General features: G+C 35.0%; 2 protein-coding genes across 3 annotated transcripts; one reads left to right on the forward strand and one right to left on the reverse strand.

Moving 5' to 3' along the window:
- Positions 1–87: 87 nt before the first annotated feature.
- LOC128184523 (glutamyl-tRNA(Gln) amidotransferase subunit A, mitochondrial-like) lies at positions 88–10,055 on the reverse strand. The gene is made up of 10 exons (XM_052854044.1): positions 9,955–10,055; positions 9,513–9,675; positions 8,888–9,095; positions 8,441–8,599; positions 7,962–8,137; positions 4,277–4,389; positions 1,706–1,898; positions 1,275–1,392; positions 830–1,035; positions 88–332 (listed from the first exon to the last, which is right to left on the reverse strand). The coding sequence occupies exons 1-10, from the start codon at positions 9,976–9,978 to the stop codon at positions 163–165; spliced, it is 1,530 nt and encodes a 509-aa protein (XP_052710004.1). The 5' UTR covers positions 9,979–10,055; the 3' UTR covers positions 88–162.
- Positions 10,056–12,698: 2,643 nt separating this feature from the next.
- On the forward strand, positions 12,699–18,720 carry LOC128184524 (transaldolase-like). 2 transcript variants are annotated; one of them, XM_052854046.1, is made up of 9 exons: positions 12,699–13,027; positions 14,451–14,574; positions 14,676–14,783; positions 15,534–15,665; positions 15,883–15,947; positions 16,044–16,154; positions 16,675–16,804; positions 17,241–17,308; positions 17,900–18,720. In XM_052854046.1, exons 1-9 carry the CDS (start codon positions 12,961–12,963, stop codon positions 18,061–18,063), a joined length of 969 nt encoding a protein of 322 aa, XP_052710006.1. In that variant the 5' UTR covers positions 12,699–12,960; the 3' UTR covers positions 18,064–18,720. The 2 variants fall into 2 exon arrangements, with proteins under 2 accessions (XP_052710006.1, XP_052710005.1); XM_052854045.1 differs by lacking the exon at positions 12,699–13,027 and adding an exon at positions 13,793–13,999.
- Positions 18,721–19,121: the final 401 nt, after the last annotated feature.

Here is a 19,121-nt window from a genome sequence, read left to right on the forward strand (position 1 = left end):
TCCTGCAGTTGATATGCCATCATTCCATCAAAGTCAATCAATAAATACAGACATAAAAATAGTTGCATATGACTGTTTGACAACTAATTAAAGATCTTTTCATTAATATTTATTGACAACAAAGAGCAAAAGTACAGACTAAATTCATATCCTATCACATTGTCAAGATTTATCTAAATGACTTAAATCTAGTCGTTTAAAGTTTGTTTGCTGTTCAAACCACTTTGCCACAGTTAACACCTCTTTGTCGTGGAAGTTTGGTCCAATGAACTGGAGACCAATGGGAAGTCCTGATTGTGAAAGTGAGGCTGGAACAGTGATCGCAGGAACACCTACAAACAATGAAGGTCAAACATCATGAAGAACAATGAAATAAATGCAAATCTTTGAAATTCATTTTGTTGGCCAACTGTCCACTTGTCTCTAAAAATTAACTTTAATTTGCAAATGAATGTTTTAACATGCAAAACATCCCTGTCCCTTTTAGCAATTGCAACTTTCTAACTGCACAAACTCCCATTTAGAATGAAATAGTAAACACAGAATCTTTTCAGTTCAGGCTGACAATTCATGATACCAACTGTTGTTGTACAGGTTCCTTGTAGTACTGTAAATTCCTAATTAAAAGTGAGGAATTATTATCTGCGTAATATAGCAGGAAGCACATCTTGCGGATTTAAAAATCTTGCTTTTATTTTTCAGACACATGCAAACTATTAGAAATTATGAAACAGAGTTCACAATTTAAAATTCTTGCGATTTGAATCAAAGAAGGCCCATACTACACACATCTGATTCTCATATGTAGCCCCATTAAAGATACACACACCTGCCAAGTTGATTGGTTGAGTAAACACGTCCTGTTCCTCGGCCCGGGTACGGTTGTCGACCTCAGTGAACCAACTGTAGGTCGGGGCCTCCGTGAGGGTGGTGGGGGTCAAAAGGATGTCCACCCCACCCCCAAACACCTGGCGGAAGTCCTCGGCTATCAGTCTCCGAACCTTCTGTGCCTTTATGAAAAAGTTATCATAGTTCCTGCAATAGGAAATAAATACATTGTAGTACATATAAACTGATTTTCAATCATTTAAAAAATACATGTATTGAAATTATCCATTGGCACCATTTGCTTTCCTGCAGTACATATGAAGCTGATTTAAAATCATTAATTATATCTGAAAGTTCTTCATAGGATATAAGCCAATTCACAAACAGAAAGCAGTGCCTTTTATGCAATATAAAGATTAGACAGTTTTTCTTTTAACCTTCTTCACCTTTTCAGTAAAAAGAAGTTTCCAGCCAGAATTCTGCCTCTAACTACGTCATTGAATCCTTCATGTCTGGTGGCTGCATACAGTTCTTCTGTGGAGTCTTCGTTTTTTGCTCGATGACCTATAGATAGAAAACAGTTTTGTAACAGAGATAACACCATATAATAATGCAGGTAAGAATTCCCAAAAATCCCTCCATCATTTTCTGTGACTTGGAATATTTGAGATATTCTGTGACAATGTATCATGAAGAACAGTTTGCATAGCATCTTTAATTTACTGGTGCAACTATCTAATTCATCATGTATCATTTGTAAATGTTTTCATAACCTTCCCCCATTTACATGTACCATATTCTATTCCAATATGTGCATTTGATTATCTCCTTCACTAACCATACTCTATCCATTATGTATATTCGATTATTTCCTTACCATACTCTATTCCATCGTATCGGGACATGTTGGAGGCCACCTCAGCACAACAAAGGACACTGTAGCAGAGGATGGAGAACTGGGTGTGGGGGAGGGACACCTCACTGACCTTGGCCCCCGCCCGTTCAAACAGGTCAGCGGCCCGCCTCCATGCCTCCAGTACACAAGGCGACATCCCTGGGGCGTGGTACTCCTGGAATGTATATTCACTGTATATATACCTGTACCAGTGATATGTGTATATTGTGACAATTTAATATACAATGTAATTGTTTTTACTGTAGATAATAAAGATCAAGTTCAAATGGGGTACACAAAAACACAGAAATGTATGTAACTATGTACTTATACTTGTATGTACATTCTGTGTGTGCAAATATAATAAGAGTTTGTTCCCTTTATAGAAAACTAGATTTGATATAAATGTATTAACAATTTTTGTTTGAAGTTACGAGTAATAAAATGTATAAGGAGATATCTGTGAGCCAATGCTCACTGGTGATACTACCGCTCTGATGTAAATATTCAAAATAAGCCAAGTTCGACATTTAACATGAAGTTGATGTCCCATTGGTAAAACAAGAGGCCCAGGGGCCACATCGCTCACCTGAGCAACAATTGCCTTAATTCTGATCAAATTAGCATTACAGTATCAAAATATCTTGACAACTAAGTACAGTAGATCTTTCTAAAAAAAAAATGAAAATCTGCAAATTTTTATCCACCTCTTTTTTTGGTAAATACCAAGCCCCTTTTATCGTTGTACCTGTAAGAAGATTTTTCTCTATCCTATATACCCCTAACCGCCATCATGGCCCTGCCCTACCACTAGGGACCTTGAATTTACACTACCCAAGGATGCCTCTACACAAGTTTAAGCTTTTCTGGCCAAATAGTCTTTAAAAAGAAGATTTTTAAAGATTTTCTCTATATATTCCTATGTAAAAATTCATCCCCCATTGTGGCCTCACCCTACCCCTGGACTATTATTTAAACAAATTTGAATCTATATGATCTGGGGATGCTTCCACTCAAATTTGGGCTTTCCTGGCCTAATAGTTTTGAGAACAAGATTTTTAAAGATTCTCTCTATTTATAAAAATTTATACCCCATTGTGGTCCCGCCCTACCCCCAGGGACCATGATTTGAACACACTTGAATCTACATTATCCAAGGATGGTTACACACCAATTTGAGCTTTCTTGGCCTAATAGTTATTAAAAGAATTTTTTTTTTAGAATTAGTTTTTGAGAAGATTTTAAAAGATTTTCTCTATATATTCCAATGTAAAACTTGATCCCCCAATTGTGGCCCCACCCTACCCCGGGGACTATGATTTGAACAAACTTGAATCTACACTATCTGAGGATGCTTCCACTCAAATTTGAGCTTTCCTGGCCTAATAGTTTTTGAGAAGAAGATTTTTAAAGATTTTCTCTATATATTTCTTTGTTAAAGTTGATCCCCCAATTGTGGCCCCACCCTACCCCAAGGGACCATGATTTGAACAAACTTGAATCTACACTATCTGAGGATGCTTCCACTCAAATTTGAGCTTTCCTGGCCTAAAAGTTTTTTAAAAGAAGATTTTTAAAGATTTTCTCTATATATTCCTATGTAAAACTTGATCCCCCCTTGTGGCCCCACCCTACCCCCAGGGACTATGATTTGAACAAACTTGAATCTACACTATCTGAGGATGCTTCCACTCAAATTTGAGCTTTCCTGGCCTAATAGTTTTTGAGAAGAAGATTTTTAAAGATTTTCTCTATATATTCCTATGTAAAACTTGATCCCCCAATTGTGGCCCCACCCTACCCCCGGGGACGAGGATTTGAACAAACTTGAATCTACACTATCTGAGGATGCTTCCATTTTAATTTTAGCTTTTCTGGTCTATTAGTTTTTGAGAAGAAGATTTTTAAAGATTGTCTCTATATATTCTTATGTAAAACTTGATCCCCCTCTTGTGGCCCCTCCCTACCCCCTGGGACCATGATTTGAACAAACTTGAATCTACACTACCTGAGGATGCCTCTACACAAGTTTAAGCTTTTCAGGCCAATTAATTTTTTAGAAGAAGATTTTTGAAAAATACTAAAAAAATTTCAATAATTCTCAATTATCTCCCCTTTAAAGAGGGCGTGGCCCTTCATTTGAACAAACTTGAATCCCCTTCACCTAGTGGTGCTTTGTGCCAAATTTGGTTGAAATCTGCCCAGTGGTTCTTGAGAAGAAGATGAAAATGTGAAAAGTTTACAACGACGACGACAACAACGACGACGACTACGACAACGACAGACAACGGACAAATTGTGATCAGAAAAGCTCACTTGAGCCTTTGGCTCAGGTGAGCTAAAAATGGATCCCATGGCTTTACAAAAAGTGTGTTAAATTTTGAAGCATCTGTGATTAATGCTTGCTGAGAAATCTTTGAAGACAGTTGTTTGAAAAAAATCAAAGTATACCCTCCTCTCCATTGGAGCGGGGGTATGATAAAACACATGATGGAGTATATTGCTCTTGCATACTCTGTATCATATGAGAGAACTAACTGACTGTATATGTACCTTAGGAATACCTATATGAAGATGTTTTACACTGATATCATCAGGTAGGGTGAATGTTTCCATGGAGTCAGTCACTGTGGTAGAATCTCTTGTGTCATGTCCAGCCACTGCATCTGTTAAAACAGGCACATATATAAATACATGTATTACAGGTACATATAAGTAAACAAGATACACAAAGGTACACACAAGAACATAACAAGAGGCCCAGGGGCCACATCGCTCACCTGAGCAACAATTGCCTTAATTCTGATCAAATTAGCATTACAGTATCAAAATATCTTGACAACTGAGTACAGTAGATCTTGCTAAAAAAAAATTGAAAATCTGCCAATTTTTATCAACCTCTTATTTTTTAGTAAATACCAAGCCCCTTTTGTTGTTGTACCTGTAAGAAGATTTTTCTCTATTCCTACATACCCCCCCCCCCCCATTTCATGGCCCCATTTTTCTCTAGGGAATCATGGTTTCACCAGACTTAAATCTGCATAACCTTTGCTTTCACACTAAGTACTGAGTTTTGAACCGAACACTTTCCCAGAATAGTTTTAAAGATTTTCTCTTTATATTCCTATGTAAATATTCAAACCGCCATCACGGTCCCGCCCTACCACTAGGGACTGTGATTTTGCAAACTTGAATTTACACTACCCGAGGATGCCTCTACACAAGTTTAAACCCTTTCTGGCCAAAAATTCTTTAAAAAGATTTTTAAAGATTTTCTCTATATATTCCTAAGTAAAAATTCATCCCCCATTGTGGCCTCACCCTACCACTGGACTATTATTTAAACAAACTTGAATCTATATGATCTGGGGATGCTTCCACTCAAATTTGGGCTTTCCTGGCCTAATAGTTTTGAGAAGAAGACTTTTATAGTTTTTCTCTATCTATAAAAATTCATCCCCCATTGTGACCCCGCCCTACCCCCAGGGACCATGATTTGAACAAACTTGAATCTACACTTCCTAAGGATGGTTGCATGCCAATTTGAGATTTCTTGGCCAAATATTTTTGAGAAGAATATTTTTAAAAGATATTCCTATATAAAACTTGATCCCCCAATTGTGGCCCCACCCTACCCCCCGGGGACCATGATTTGAACAAACTTGAATCTATACTATCTGAGGATGCTTCCATTTTAATTTGAGCTTTCCTGGCCTAATAGTTTTTGAGAAGAAGATTTTTAAAGATTTTCTCAATATATTCCTATGTTAAACTTGATCCCCCAATTGAAGCCCCACCCTACCCATGGGAACTATGATTTGAACAAACTTGAATCTACACTACCTGAGGATGCTTCAATTTTAATTTGAGCTTTCCTGGCGTAATAGATTTTGATAAGAAGATTTTTAAAGATTTTCTCTATATATTCCTATGTAAAACTTGATCTCCCAATTGTGGCCCCACCCTACCCCCGGGGATCATAATTTGAACAAACTTGAATCTACACTACCTGAGGATGCTTCCATTTCAATTTGAGCTTTTCTGGCCTAATAGTTTTTGAGAAGATTTTTAAAGATTTTCTCTATATATTCTTATGTAAAACATGATCTCCCTATTGTGGCCCCACCCAACCCCCGGGGACCATGATTTGAACAAACTTAAATCTACACTCTCTGAGGATGCTTCCACTCAAATTTGAGCTTTCCTGGCCTAATAGTTTTTGAGAAGAAGACTTTGGCTCAGGTGAGCTAAAAAAGGTTAAGTTTACAATACAATAAGTTGTTAAAGTTGGTTTCTGGAAGAAGAGACTTTGAAAATTTTCTTAATAAATATTGACAATTTTTTTTACTTTTTTAATCTTTAGTTTTTAAGATCTGTGTACAAACATAGAATTGTGAGCAAATCTCTGTATCTTGCTTATAATTCGAAGCTTAACACTCAAATATGGTTAGTAAATAGAAATTGTAAACAATTAGAACACAAGAAACATGCACTATAACAAATAAAGAACACAATTTATTTTTTCGAAATGAATCATATATATACATGTACATGTATATACCTATATTTTTCCGACAGCAATATCAAACTCTATTTAAACTGAATAAACTCGAGAAAATGCCGAGCATCTCAACAAAACCTATTGCATTAATCTACCATTACGTAAAATATAATGCCGAATTACCGATATAATGAATTGTATTTCAGTACTTTTTGGATACATCAGATTTTGCTTAATTTGCGCAGGTAAACAGTTAACTTTTTGATTTACCGAAGTCTCTGTTTGATTTGATACGTAAAAATCACGAAATACAGACGATAGTTCTCAGGTTACAAAGCATAAATAATGAAAACGAAACGAAAATCAGAACAAGCTAACACCATTGTCATGTGTGAAAACTGTCAACGCATTGAAATATTTAGCCTCAATTTACTTCACAAAATCGGCACCGATATATTTTGCATGTTTCAAAAATTTCCCTTCATTCGCAAACTGTTGCACAACAAGCAAATTCATCATAGTCAGATCGACCCTTTTTCGTATAATGTCATGGCTGCTTTAAACAAAGAACCTCGTTTTAGGTGTATGGAATACGAGTCTTGGTAAAATGGGTACGCAAACCCGGGCTGTGGCAAAAAAAAGCCGGGGCAGATCGGCAATCGTCAATTCCAAATACGCATTATTTTGCAGCAATATTTACAGCAAATACAAATATACTGGTCCATCAAATATCCTGAAATTTATAGAGATTGGCAGATTAATAACTGCCAATCTTTTGTTTTGCCCAGGCCAAGTCTTGTCTACCCAATTTACCGGATGCCGAATCCGAAGCTATTAAACTGATTGAAACACGCCTTTCCTTTATTATTATTTTCGTAATAACTCAGATTTGAAACAGAATTAGACCTTAATTTTTGCAATTTATATTTTCCTTCCCATAAGGATAATTTATGCTTAACTACGTTGAATTGGAATCAGTAGTTCTTGAGAAGAAGATTTTTTTAAAATGCACCCCCCTTTTTCTACAGTTTCAAGGTTTTCTCCGCTTTGAATACAGATCGGACTTTTATTTCTGCAATTTATATTCGCCCTCCCATAAGGATGCTTTGTGCCAAACTTGGTTGAAATTGGATAAGCGGTTTTAGAGAAGAAGTTCAAAATGTAAAAAGTTTACAGACGGACAGACAGACGGACACACGGACGGACAGACGGACGGACGGACGGACGGACGACGGACAAAAAGTGATCAGAATAGCTCACTTGAGCTTTCAGCTCAGGTGAGCTAAAAAAGTACATACGTGTATAAGTACATGTATGTACAGGTATAAATGTCAATCTCTTGATACAGGTACAAACAGGTAAACCCTACACTGATTATGGTCTACTACTTAAATATTGTGATACATGTGTAAGGTACATGTATATGTGTAATGAGTTCTGTCCTGTAACAGAAGCTAACAATACATGTAAATTGAAAAAGTTAATCTGAATATCAATCTAACAGATAATCTGATAGCACTCCCCAAAAAACCCTCACAGCCTGTAAGCTGAGTCAAACAGCTGGTTTCCATCAGATTACATACGGTAGTTTTTGTACAAGTTTACGAATGTACTGCTATGCTTTTTAACTATCTCACACTGCAAATGTTCGCTTTTATGTTGCTATTTCTGGAGAGAGGTTGAAAATTGTCCTCTGAGATAACATCAACACTTAAAAAAGGGTTGAATTCCACTTACTAAACAGTAAACTTGCATCATCTACACTTTTGGCAAATATTCCAGGCACATCAAGGGAGTTAACCAGAGGAATGAGGCCGTGCCTGGACAACCGTCCGTAGGTGGACTTGAACCCCACCACTCCACAGTATGCCGCTGGGTTCCGAGTGGATCCACCAGTGTCTGACCCAAAGGCCCTACGGGGAAAATAAACAATGATTTTCTTCAACAGGTTATAAAAGGTTGCTTCAACGTAAAATATAAGATTAATAGATCAAAACAAAATCAAGATTCAAAATTTCTTCCCAAAACAAAGAATCTCTGAACTGAAATGTTGAGCTTAAATTATGTCTATATCCCTTTTATATGGTATAATATATTATTAAATATTTGAAATAAGAAATAAATACCTTACACATTCTTTAATCTTTGATACAGAAAAGACCACAAGAGATTAATATTTGCAAGGCATGAAAAACCATACAATACAATATTATTACCCAAAACTGGCCCCCGTTGCCACAGCAACAGCACTGCCCCCTGAGCTACCTCCTGTGATGTGCCAGTAATTGGTCTTGTCTTGTTCTCCACCTGACTGGGAAAATTTGTAGTTCCATGGATTCCTTACAGGTCCAAAAATACTGTCTGTGCTTCCTGCCCTGTGATTAAATGTAGTATGTAACACTTCAACATGTAACTGCATATACATTCCATGATTATATTGGTATGTCCATGCATTAAGAAAACATATCCCAAAAATTTTATTTACATGTACATGTATGTTAATTTTTAGCAAAAGCAGAAAGTTTTAATTAAATTAGGGTTCTACACAAAAAATAAATACATGAATAACATTACCATGATTATTCCACATGTAAATATTTGTATAAACTATTTAGAAACTTTTTTAGCAGAAATTGGGTTTTCTATACTATATTATCTAGTACCCCATGGCAAACTCATCCATGTTGGTTTTTCCAATGATGACCCCTCCAGCATCCTGAAGTTTCTGGACTACAGTGGCTGTGTATGGGGGAACATAGTTGTTTAGAATATGAGAGGCACACGTCGTTCTAATATCTTTGGTACAAAAATTGTCTTTGATTGCAAATGGAATTCCACCAAATTTTCTCCATTCATTGTGGCGTCCTGAAACTAAACCCTTTTCCAAATTATTCAACAAAATACTGACAATAAATATAAATTGTGTCAGTCACAATCATCAGGAGCAACTTTTTGATATCCTCTGTATTAGTCGTGCTTAACTGATCAGAAATCTATGTGAGATACACGTAAGATAAAGAAAATACACCTGTACATATTATTTATCATTATGTTGAGGAGTATAACAGGCATTTATTTTATATGTAATAAGAATATGCTCTTTTTTTATATCTAGATATTTAAATAACAGATTTAATAATCTCATAAGAAATGTATCATTTATTATGAGAGAGAGAGAGAGAGAGAGAGAGAGAGAGAGAGAGAGAGAGAGAGAGAGAGAGAGAGAGAGAGAGAGAGAGAGAGATGCTTGTCAAAAAGACTGTAGATTCTTCTTCACGTCTTTATTACCATACTCAGACCACAGTCTAGCCGAATGCACTGCCTCTCTCTGGGACTGAGAAAAGTTTTCTGTCACTATAAAATTCAGCTCTTGAACCCGCTTAGCTCTTGTAACACACTTCTCACATAATTCAGCAGCTGACAACGAACCGTCTTTTAGCTTACTAATAGCCTGTAAAAAATCATTAAAATAAAATTAAAAAACACAGACTGTTTTGTTCATGTCCTTATTCAGCAAAATTTTACTTCTAGAAATATATAACACAATTAAGAGATAATTCGAAATGAACAGAGAAAATTCGCATTCACTGGTTAATTATAAACAAATGTCAAAGAGCGCCTTGTTTTAATAGATTTTTAATTTCTAATAATTTACTCTGTCGTTATAAATGAATAATTATCTTCTAAAGAATAAAACATGAAGTAAAATGCTATAAAACAACCAACTTGCCTCTCGTAAAGTCAGAGAAAGCATGACATCCGGATGTATTTACGCATGCTTCAAGGGGAGTTGTTATTATTTATGTAAAAATCTGTTTAAATGCGTCAAACCAGAAACCCAAGAAAAAAAAATAAAACTGTGAATATGTATCTATATTTCCATTATAGAAATAGTTTATTGACTATAATTGCTGATGTTCACCATCGTAAAGTGTAAGTGTAAGCATTGATCATGCACTGAGGGCACGTACATGTACGTACGTGTACATATAGCATTGGAAGGGGGGGGGGTTCAAATTTTTCTCGTGCAACAGGCAGTTTCCTTATAATTTTACGTATGAAAAACTGAATTTTGAAGGAGCTACGCCCTCTCCCACTTTTCTTGGAGAATATAAAAAAAGTTATAGTGGGATAATTAGCATTAAAATAGAAGTAGAAGTAGGTATTTTAATAGCTGAAACTTTACATCTAAAATTTTGTAAAACCATATTGGGGTTGAATAAGAAAAGTATGAACCATGCTTCACTTTCTGAACTAGGAAGATTTCCTCTACATTATGCTACTAAACATTCTTAATATTCAAAACATTATGACATATTCTAAAAAAGACTTTGTTACTTCTTTAAAACAATCTCAGACTAAAAAATATTTGATGGATTGGCAGTACTCAAATGAAACACTTAATTAAAGATGGCAAACTTGTTACTTATTTATTTTTGAAAACTAACTTCAGACTGGAAAAGTATTTAACTATATTAAGACCTGAATACAGAAAGCCAATCTGTAGACTGCGGATATCAGCGCATAGACTTTTTATTGAATCGGGCAGATATAATAACACACCTAGAACAGAAAGAATATGCAAAAATTGTACACTTAATAAAATTGAAGATGAAGAACATTTTCTTATCCAATGCAGCAAATTTACAAAAGAAAGAGAGGAACTATTTGATTTAATTTCATCTAAAGCAAAACATTTTACTAGTTTAGAAGATAAACAAAAATTATTTTGGATTCTAAACTGTGAAGAATTAGATATATTCAACTCTGTTGGTAAATTTTTACAAAAGGCATTGCCTTAATTTGTATTTCCTATTCAAATATTGGTTTTTTATTTTTCAATCATATGATAAACTATTTCAAATTTGTATGTGCATTTGTATCTTGACATATTTATGTATGGTGTTTAACATAAATATATAGAAGACACTATATTGAATGTATGGAAACATACATAATTATACATATATATATACATATATACTATTTAATTGTTCATGTCTGTCATAGTTCTTTAAATCATCCAGCTCTTTCCCTCTTGTATATGTTTATTGAATGTTTTATGTTCATTGGATGTTGTATGTCAACAGTCTTCATGTTGCCCCTTGAGGGCCCTTAATTGGTTAATAAAGAAATTGAAATATTCTACCCCCCCCCCCCCTTGTTATGATTTGCTTTTTTAATTATTGTTTTAGCTTGTCAATATTGCATTTTGAAGAAAAAACTACCCCCTCCAACTGCTACGTACGTCACGTGCAATAAACCATTAAATTGGTTAAGATTGACGGAACATTTCCCCCATGCATTGTTTGATATGGTGAATATAAGAAAAAAGGCTCGGGACATTACGCTCTTGCATAAACGAGTGACCATCATATTCGTGTACAATTACTAAAAACCAAGAAGTTTAGGAAGTGAAAATCATTATCCGTCAGCATATTTGGTTGGTTACAAATCTATTCACTCCCCACACAGCGGTCTTAAAAAGTTTGCTTTATTTTTAAAGAAAAATATCGGGTAAAAGCATATGTACAGTCATCAATGATCCATTTCCGTCAGTGATTTAACATCATAGTATCACCTCCTCGTCTCTCATCTAACTTAAACTTCCTTATACGTATGAGAGAGAGAGAGAGAGAGAGAGAGAGAGAGAGAGAGAGAGAGAGAGAGAGAGAGAGAGAGAGAGAGAGAGAGAGAGAGTACATAATTGTAAATCAACCATTTACGCTTTTGGAAGTTTTATCTAAACATCCTTGTAGGCAAATGAGTTTTACTTCAGGCATGTAGAAAAAAAGTAAAAAAGGGTATTTTACAAAATCTTGAGAATCTTAATCCCGGGGGGGGGGGTACCTTTGTTGATTTCAATTTCACTGTTTATTTCCTTATTTTCAATTCAATTTTTTATATGGTCCCATAAAATATAAAAATTGTGTGTGTGTGTGGGGGGGGGGGGGCAACTGCATGTTAATTCAATTTTTTTCTATGTAAGTTTAAGAAAAATCTTTGTTGCGCCAAAAAGTGAGGTGGCAGCCCCCCCCCCCCCCCCCCCCCCCCGATCCTACGTGTCTGTATTTCGAGTGGTACAAACACCAGAGTTCATCATCAAAATACATGTACACGCATAATTGTACTATGTTATCTATTTAGAAAAATATTCATGTTCTTGTCCTTTCTTATAAAAATTACCCTTTAACAAAAGCACATATGTCTCCTTTTTTAAGGTTTATTTTCACCCCTATACAATTTCACCCGAAAGAAAAGAATGATTTATTTGATACCACTTCAAGCGGCTATATCATAGATCTATATAACCATAACAAAATGCTGTGTCCTTTCACCTCCAGAAATATCATAAAGTGTAAGCAGCATGCAACATAAAATTGTTTGTTCATTACACGGCGACCTATAAATTTACATGTATTGTTGAAGTGGCGTGAATCAGAGGAACTGTTATACATCCTCTATCTCCTGGCCGCTGAGGTTTGTCACCAAGAACCTGTTTATTTACAATCTCACACCGTCCTCCGCAGCGCCCATTATTTACAATTTACTTAAATTTCGTCCATTTTATATTTTGGAGTGATTTACTGGTTTCTTTAACCCGGGACCCCACTATATATTTTACTGTAAAGCCGCACTGCTCCAGTAGTGCTGTGTATTGATTAGCCGGAGTGAGATTTTCGTATTTGCTGAGCATATCGGAAATATTCGTGAATTTGCAATATTTGTCCACATCATGGCGTCTTCTCTGGATCAGCTGAGGAAACTGACCACTGTAGTTGCTGACACGGGGGATTTTGCAGGTGAGAAACTTTTGGCGCAGGTCACTGGTGAGTTAGTTACATGTATAAAAGGGGGATACGTGGAGTGTGTGTGTCTGTGTAGAAGGGGAGGGGGTGCTTTGAACAAGAACTGACAGGATTCGAACTTAAACGTCGTAATTCTAGGGAGGTAGGGTGGAAATGGAATTTTCTACTGCATTCGCCGAGAATGCAGAACCGTCCCTTGATTTTTGACCGATGCATTTAATGTGGTAGTGAATAAATTGGTCATTAGCAGTCTTCCGGTTTTTACGCTAAATTAGAGTATATGCAAGTGTTACTATACATGTGTTGCATTTTATAATCGATTTCAAGAAAATCCACTCAACACACCTCTAGTATCTGCTACACGTACGTTATTGTGTGGTAGCTAGACCATGCATTTACATATAATACGTACATTCTATGTTACTTTTCCATTTACTTTATAAATAAATTAATTTATAGTGTTGGGATAGGGATTTGTTTATACACTGAATTTAACGAAGGGAGACAGGACTAGCCTATGTAAAGACTACCATTCATTACATAACACGGAACTCACTATAACGTTACATGTACTGTATGTAATGTAAAACCATGCATAAAAGAAAAAAATTCAATGCTTTGATTTATCAAATAGATTTAAGAAAAGATAAAAAAAAAACCTTTAAGATATTTGTCAACGGCAAGCATATTAGAGGTAAAAAGGAATGTGAAGGGGGAGGGGTTAGAATTTAGAACATAATGATTACTCCCTCAAAAAAATCTAAACAAGTGACGTCACAGTTTGGAGAACCTGACTGGAAGGAAAAAACGTGAGGGAAATTTCGGCATTCGTTTTCGTCAGTTCTGGGTTTGATTATAAGATATTCAGCATTATGTCGGAGAGTAGTCCTAAGAAACGAGCAGTTTCCTCCCTCGACCAGCTGAAAAGCATGACTGTCGTGGTAGCCGACACTGGGGATTTTGCCGGTAAATGTTAACGTTACTGAACCTATGCGATTTTAGGGTCAGTTACCTAAATCTATGTAGTTTTACCGGGTTGAACATGCGAATTCTTTCAGTATATGTAAATCAATCTTATGCCCCAGTTTATGATATGTTGTTAGAATCAAAATGTCATATACGATGAATGTTTAATGACACAGTGTATGATTGTGCATTATTCGAGATAACAGGCGCGGATCCAACGTGTATTGTAGGCCTTCATGTATATAACGCCATGATTTGAATTAAATTTCTTCAGAAACCGGGAGGGAGGGTATTTTTTTTAGATAATATACTTACATTCTATCTTGAAGTTCCTTAATTTCTGTGGGTTATGATTTGTATAAACACTGATATCAAATTAGATACATATATGTATCATTAAAACCGCCTTAGCATGAAGTGCTTATTTTAAAGTAAACTTTGTTTCTTTCAGCAATGGCCAAATTCAAACCCACGGATGCTACAACCAACCCCTCTCTCATTCTGGCTGCAGCTAACATGGAGTCCTACCAGGGTCTTATTGATGATGCTATCAACTATGCAAAAAAAGTGGGAGGGTAAGGATATTTATGCAGATGTTGTTGAGAGAAGTCCTAGAGCGTGTTTTCCATTATAATTACTTATCGTATATATAATGACGCTTAATTATGTTTTGAAGGTCAATGGAAGAACAGGTCACCAATGCCATGGACAAAATCTATGTCAATTTTGGATGCGAAATTCTAAAGATAATTCCTGGACGTGTTTCAACAGAAGTTGACGCAAGGTATGACCAGTATGACTAGATAGATAGTCTAATCAATTGCAACATACTGTATATCCGGGGGGTTTTGTGTGTCACAAAATTTGCAAAAAATCAGGAAAATGTGTAACTTTTCAATTATTGTCAGTCATTTTACCTGATTTTAAAAGTGTTTTATTGCAAACAATACCTGATTATTATTTCTGCGTATTGAATATTTTACATGTGTGGAAGCATCCTCAGGTAGTGTAGATTCAAGTTTATTAAAATCATGATCTCCCAGGGTATGATGAGGCCACAATTGGGGAGGGGGGGGGGGGGGTGAGGAATGTGAAAATTTTACCTGGGAAGTTACAGAGAAAAATCTTTAAAAATCATCTGGAAAAGCATTCAGCCAAAAAAAGCTGGAATTCGTTGGAAAGCACAGATTGTGCCTGATTGTAGTTTGATCATGATTCCCACAAAGTGGGAGGGGGTATTTAGGAATAAAGAAAAATCTTAAACAACGAAAGGAGTATAGTGATATGTTGATAAAAATTGGCATGTTTTTATTTAACTTTTTGTGTTAGATTAACTGTACTTAATTGTCAAGATATTTTGAATGTTGATGCTTCTGTGCTCATCTAATCAGAGTTATGGCTATTGTTGCTCAGGTGAGCTATATGGCCCCTGGGCCTCGTTTTTGTCTTGTTAGGTGTCTGGTAAACTTCAGAGCTAGAAAACTAATTTACAGAATGAAAATAGATAGACTTGATTTATTTTCCCTCCCTCTAGGTTGTCCTTTGACAAGGAGGGGTCCATTGCTAGAGCCAAGAAGCTGATAGATCTGTACAAACAGGCAGGAATCTCCAAGGACAGAATTCTCATCAAACTGTCATCTACCTGGGAGGGAATAGAGGCGGCCAGGTAAACAATCACAAATACCTGAATAAATGGGTTAATTATTAATTTATCCACCAAACTTTCTTCTATTGAGATTAAAAATATCTCTCTGATGTATTTTATTTATTGAATAGTATAGTTTTTTTTTTTCTGAATAATAGATTCCCATACTTCTATTTTTTATGTATAAAATGCAACATTCTTCTAACCACAAGCACTCACATTTTTGTTTTGGTTTTAGAGTTCTGGAAAGTGAATATGGAATCCACTGTAATATGACATTGCTCTTCAACTTCTACCAGGCAAGTTGTTTAGGACTACATTTATTTTTAAGAACAACTACAAGTTCTACAACTCTGTCAATCATGTTAATTTTTATAACATTCCTGTAATTTTAGGCAGTCGCATGTGCAGAGGCTGGAGTGACCCTCATCTCTCCGTTTGTGGGTCGAATCTTTGACTGGTACGTCAAAAACACGGATCAGAAGTCCTACAGCATGCTGGAAGACCCTGGTGAGTCAATCAACCTAACTCTTGGATCATATAACATGTATAAACCTGACTTATTAATCATTAGAATCTCAAATTCTAGATGTCATATATAATGAGTTTGAGAGAGAGAGAGAGAGAGAGATTCAAAATTCAAAACCTTGTATTACTTCAATTTATTGAATGGTAAAATTTGGTTACAGTAAAATCCCAGAGACAAACAATTTTGATTCATTATAAGCCTTATTGTTTACCTATATTTCATGAGAATTAGTTAAAATTGAGAAATAAAAATTTGGGAAATAAAACTGACCTCAATGTATGCAGGAATTCATTGTAAGCATGTTTCTGTAAATGTGTCTCAATGTTTATAATCCTTAAACATATCAAATTTGAGATATTTAATTTTGATATGAGAATTCATATGTTGATTTTGGCAGATAAATAAAGCCAAGTCCATGCTTCTATATTACTTTTAATTCATATGGTGAACTTGACAGAGAAATAAAGCTCAGCCATGATACTATATTACTTTGTATTCCAGGAGTGATGAGTGTAACCAAGATCTACAACTATTACAAGAAGTTTGGCTACAATACGGTCGTGATGGGGGCTTCCTTTAGGAACACGGACCAGATCCTAGGACTCGCAGGATGTGACCTACTGACCATCTCGTGAGTTCTCATTAAACTCTTTATTATAACTGAAACATTACAAAATACAAAAAAAAGCCGTAATAGATAAGTGTTATTTATTCATGAATTATTTTCCCCAATCATCAAATAAAAAAAAGATAAACTAATGCAGATTTCCCAGTGCTAATGGCTGCTCGATTACTTTTTTTGTTTATTGTTTTTGTTATGTTTATTACGGGTAATGAAAATTGTTGAATTGTTTTCTGGATGTAATTTGAACATCACGAATGTTGTTGATAAATGTTGACTGTTAATTGATTTTTTAGATTTTCTTTACTTTAACATTGACTGCAATTATCAAAAAAATATGAAAATGTTAATTAATAGTTATAGTTTAATATATGCCACTTACTTGTCAATCTAAAACCATCTACTCACAATGCAAACTCGTTTACTTTACTATGTCTCTTTGTAGGCCTTCATTGCTAGATAAACTACAACAGTCTAATGAGGAAGTTAAGGCGTACCTAACCCAGAAACAAGGTGTGTTTTTATTTGACCTTGAGTACACAGAGAGAATTAATTATCTGTAAAAAATGTTACAACCCTATTCTGTGCTAACTCTCTAGTACATGAATAGGAAATGTTTGCTTGGTGAAAACTTTTGTAAAATTTATGATGCAAGTGTGATGGTAAGACCTGTTTGAATACTGGCATAAGATAACTCAGCTGGGAGAGCACCTGACTAGAGATTCAGGGGGCCCGGTTTCGAATCCCCGTCCGGTCCGTCATTTTTTCTCCCATCCCGTTACACATGAATCACAAGAATTATCATTCTTGAATACTAGTACAAATGTAGTTTAAAAAATATACAATGTACTTGTAAATGTTTTAAAAAATGATATGATGAAATCTATTCTGTTGGAAAAATCTTTGTATTTTAAAAGATTAGTCCAATTTTATTTTCATAAAATATAAAGAAAAGTGTTGATTCATTTTGAATTTTATAAAATCAGCCAAAAAACCCTCCTAGTTTCTTGCAGGAATTTTTACCACATTTGTAATATCATTATAAGAGATGGAATTAATAAAACCTTTTATCGCAGAAAATCAACTCCTCTTTGTAAATTACAGCCCAGAATCTGGACATTGAAGAAGTCACAGTTGACGAAAATAAGTTCCGCTGGGAAATGAATGAAGATGCCATGGCAACAGAAAAATTAGCGGAAGGCATCAGAAAGTTTGGTATAGATGCTGTCAAACTTGAAAAGGTGCTGAAAGAGAAGTTAGTGCAGTAAGCAGGGATTGTTTCCAAAGTTATTATTGTTGAATAAGCTAGTTCAGAGAACCAGGGATTGTCTCCAAACTCATTGTTGATTTTTTGATGATAGCATTGATTGTTGATTTATGTCTTTCCCTTGATTGACGAAGATCGCAGCATACATATATTTATTATTTCCACATTATCATATCTATTTGAGTAAGAGATGGTTGACTGTCATTTTGTGATTTATAATCTTTGAATTGTGTTGGAAAGAAAATTATTGCCAGAATTTATTATAAGTTGCCATAGAACGTTGACATTTAGTTTTTGAATACATTATGAATGAATTTGATGGACAATGAGTTGTAAGACTTGAATTATGTTGATGTGAATAAAGATATGCAAAAATTTATAAAGATCAAAAATGAATACAAGAGAGCTCTAAATTTGTAAGACTAATTGAAATTTAATTTATTTTGTATGTTCATCATGTAATAAATTCATACTTTGATATTAAAATCTGAATATTCCTCTATATCAGGTCCAGGAAAGAAGAATTTGGTTGAAAAATTGTTAGGAAATTCATTTTATTTTATAGAATTGTATATCTTTATATTTCCCTCAAAATGCAAATAAAAAAATGATTTAGTTTTACTTAGTAAAGGTGCTGTCAATAAAATGTACTGATTACTTGCAATTACAGTAGTTCTTTTATATCTGTATATTTTAAAAAGAAAAAACTGTTTCATTTGGTCTCTTACAGAGTACAGTGGAGTCCTTTAAATGTTAAAAGGGAATTCCTGTCAACTTTAGTTTTTAAATTTTTTTGTTGGGGGCGGGGGGGGGGGGGGAAGATGTTAAATATTAACAGATGTTTAAACAGTAAATAATAATGACATCCGGTACAGAGCGAAAATTCCCAGTTATTATTTTTTATTTAAAACTTAACTAGCGGTTACGAAATCTATGAGAATTTCACATACTGGTGTGGTGCAGAAAAAATTGAGAGTTCAGCCTTGTATGAAATGAGTTTTCAGTCGGCAAGAAAATGAAAAGGAAAATGTCGCTGACCGATATCTTATTTTATGGAGA

Source organism: Crassostrea angulata, chromosome 5 (assembly GCF_025612915.1).
Source record: "Crassostrea angulata isolate pt1a10 chromosome 5, ASM2561291v2, whole genome shotgun sequence".
NCBI lineage: Eukaryota > Metazoa > Mollusca > Bivalvia > Ostreida > Ostreidae > Magallana > Magallana angulata.

Bases quoted from the DNA above. Each gene is read 5' to 3' on its own strand.
- LOC128184523 (XM_052854044.1), bottom strand. From the start codon at position 9,978: ATGCTTTCTCTGACTTTACGAGAG. The intron at 8,600-8,887 runs GTACTAGATAAT...ATTTAATCACAG, and splicing joins ATGGATGAGTTTGCCATGGG to GGCAGGAAGCACAGACAGTA. The intron at 4,390-7,961 runs GTAAGTGGAATT...CTGTTTTAACAG, and splicing joins TGATGCAAGTTTACTGTTTA to ATGCAGTGGCTGGACATGAC.
- LOC128184524 (XM_052854045.1), top strand. From the start codon at position 13,906: ATGTCGGAGAGTAGTCCTAAGAAACGAGCAGTTTCCTCCCTCGACCAG. The intron at 14,784-15,533 runs GTATGACCAGTA...CCCTCCCTCTAG, and splicing joins TCAACAGAAGTTGACGCAAG to GTTGTCCTTTGACAAGGAGG. The intron at 16,155-16,674 runs GTGAGTCAATCA...TTTGTATTCCAG, and splicing joins CAGCATGCTGGAAGACCCTG to GAGTGATGAGTGTAACCAAG.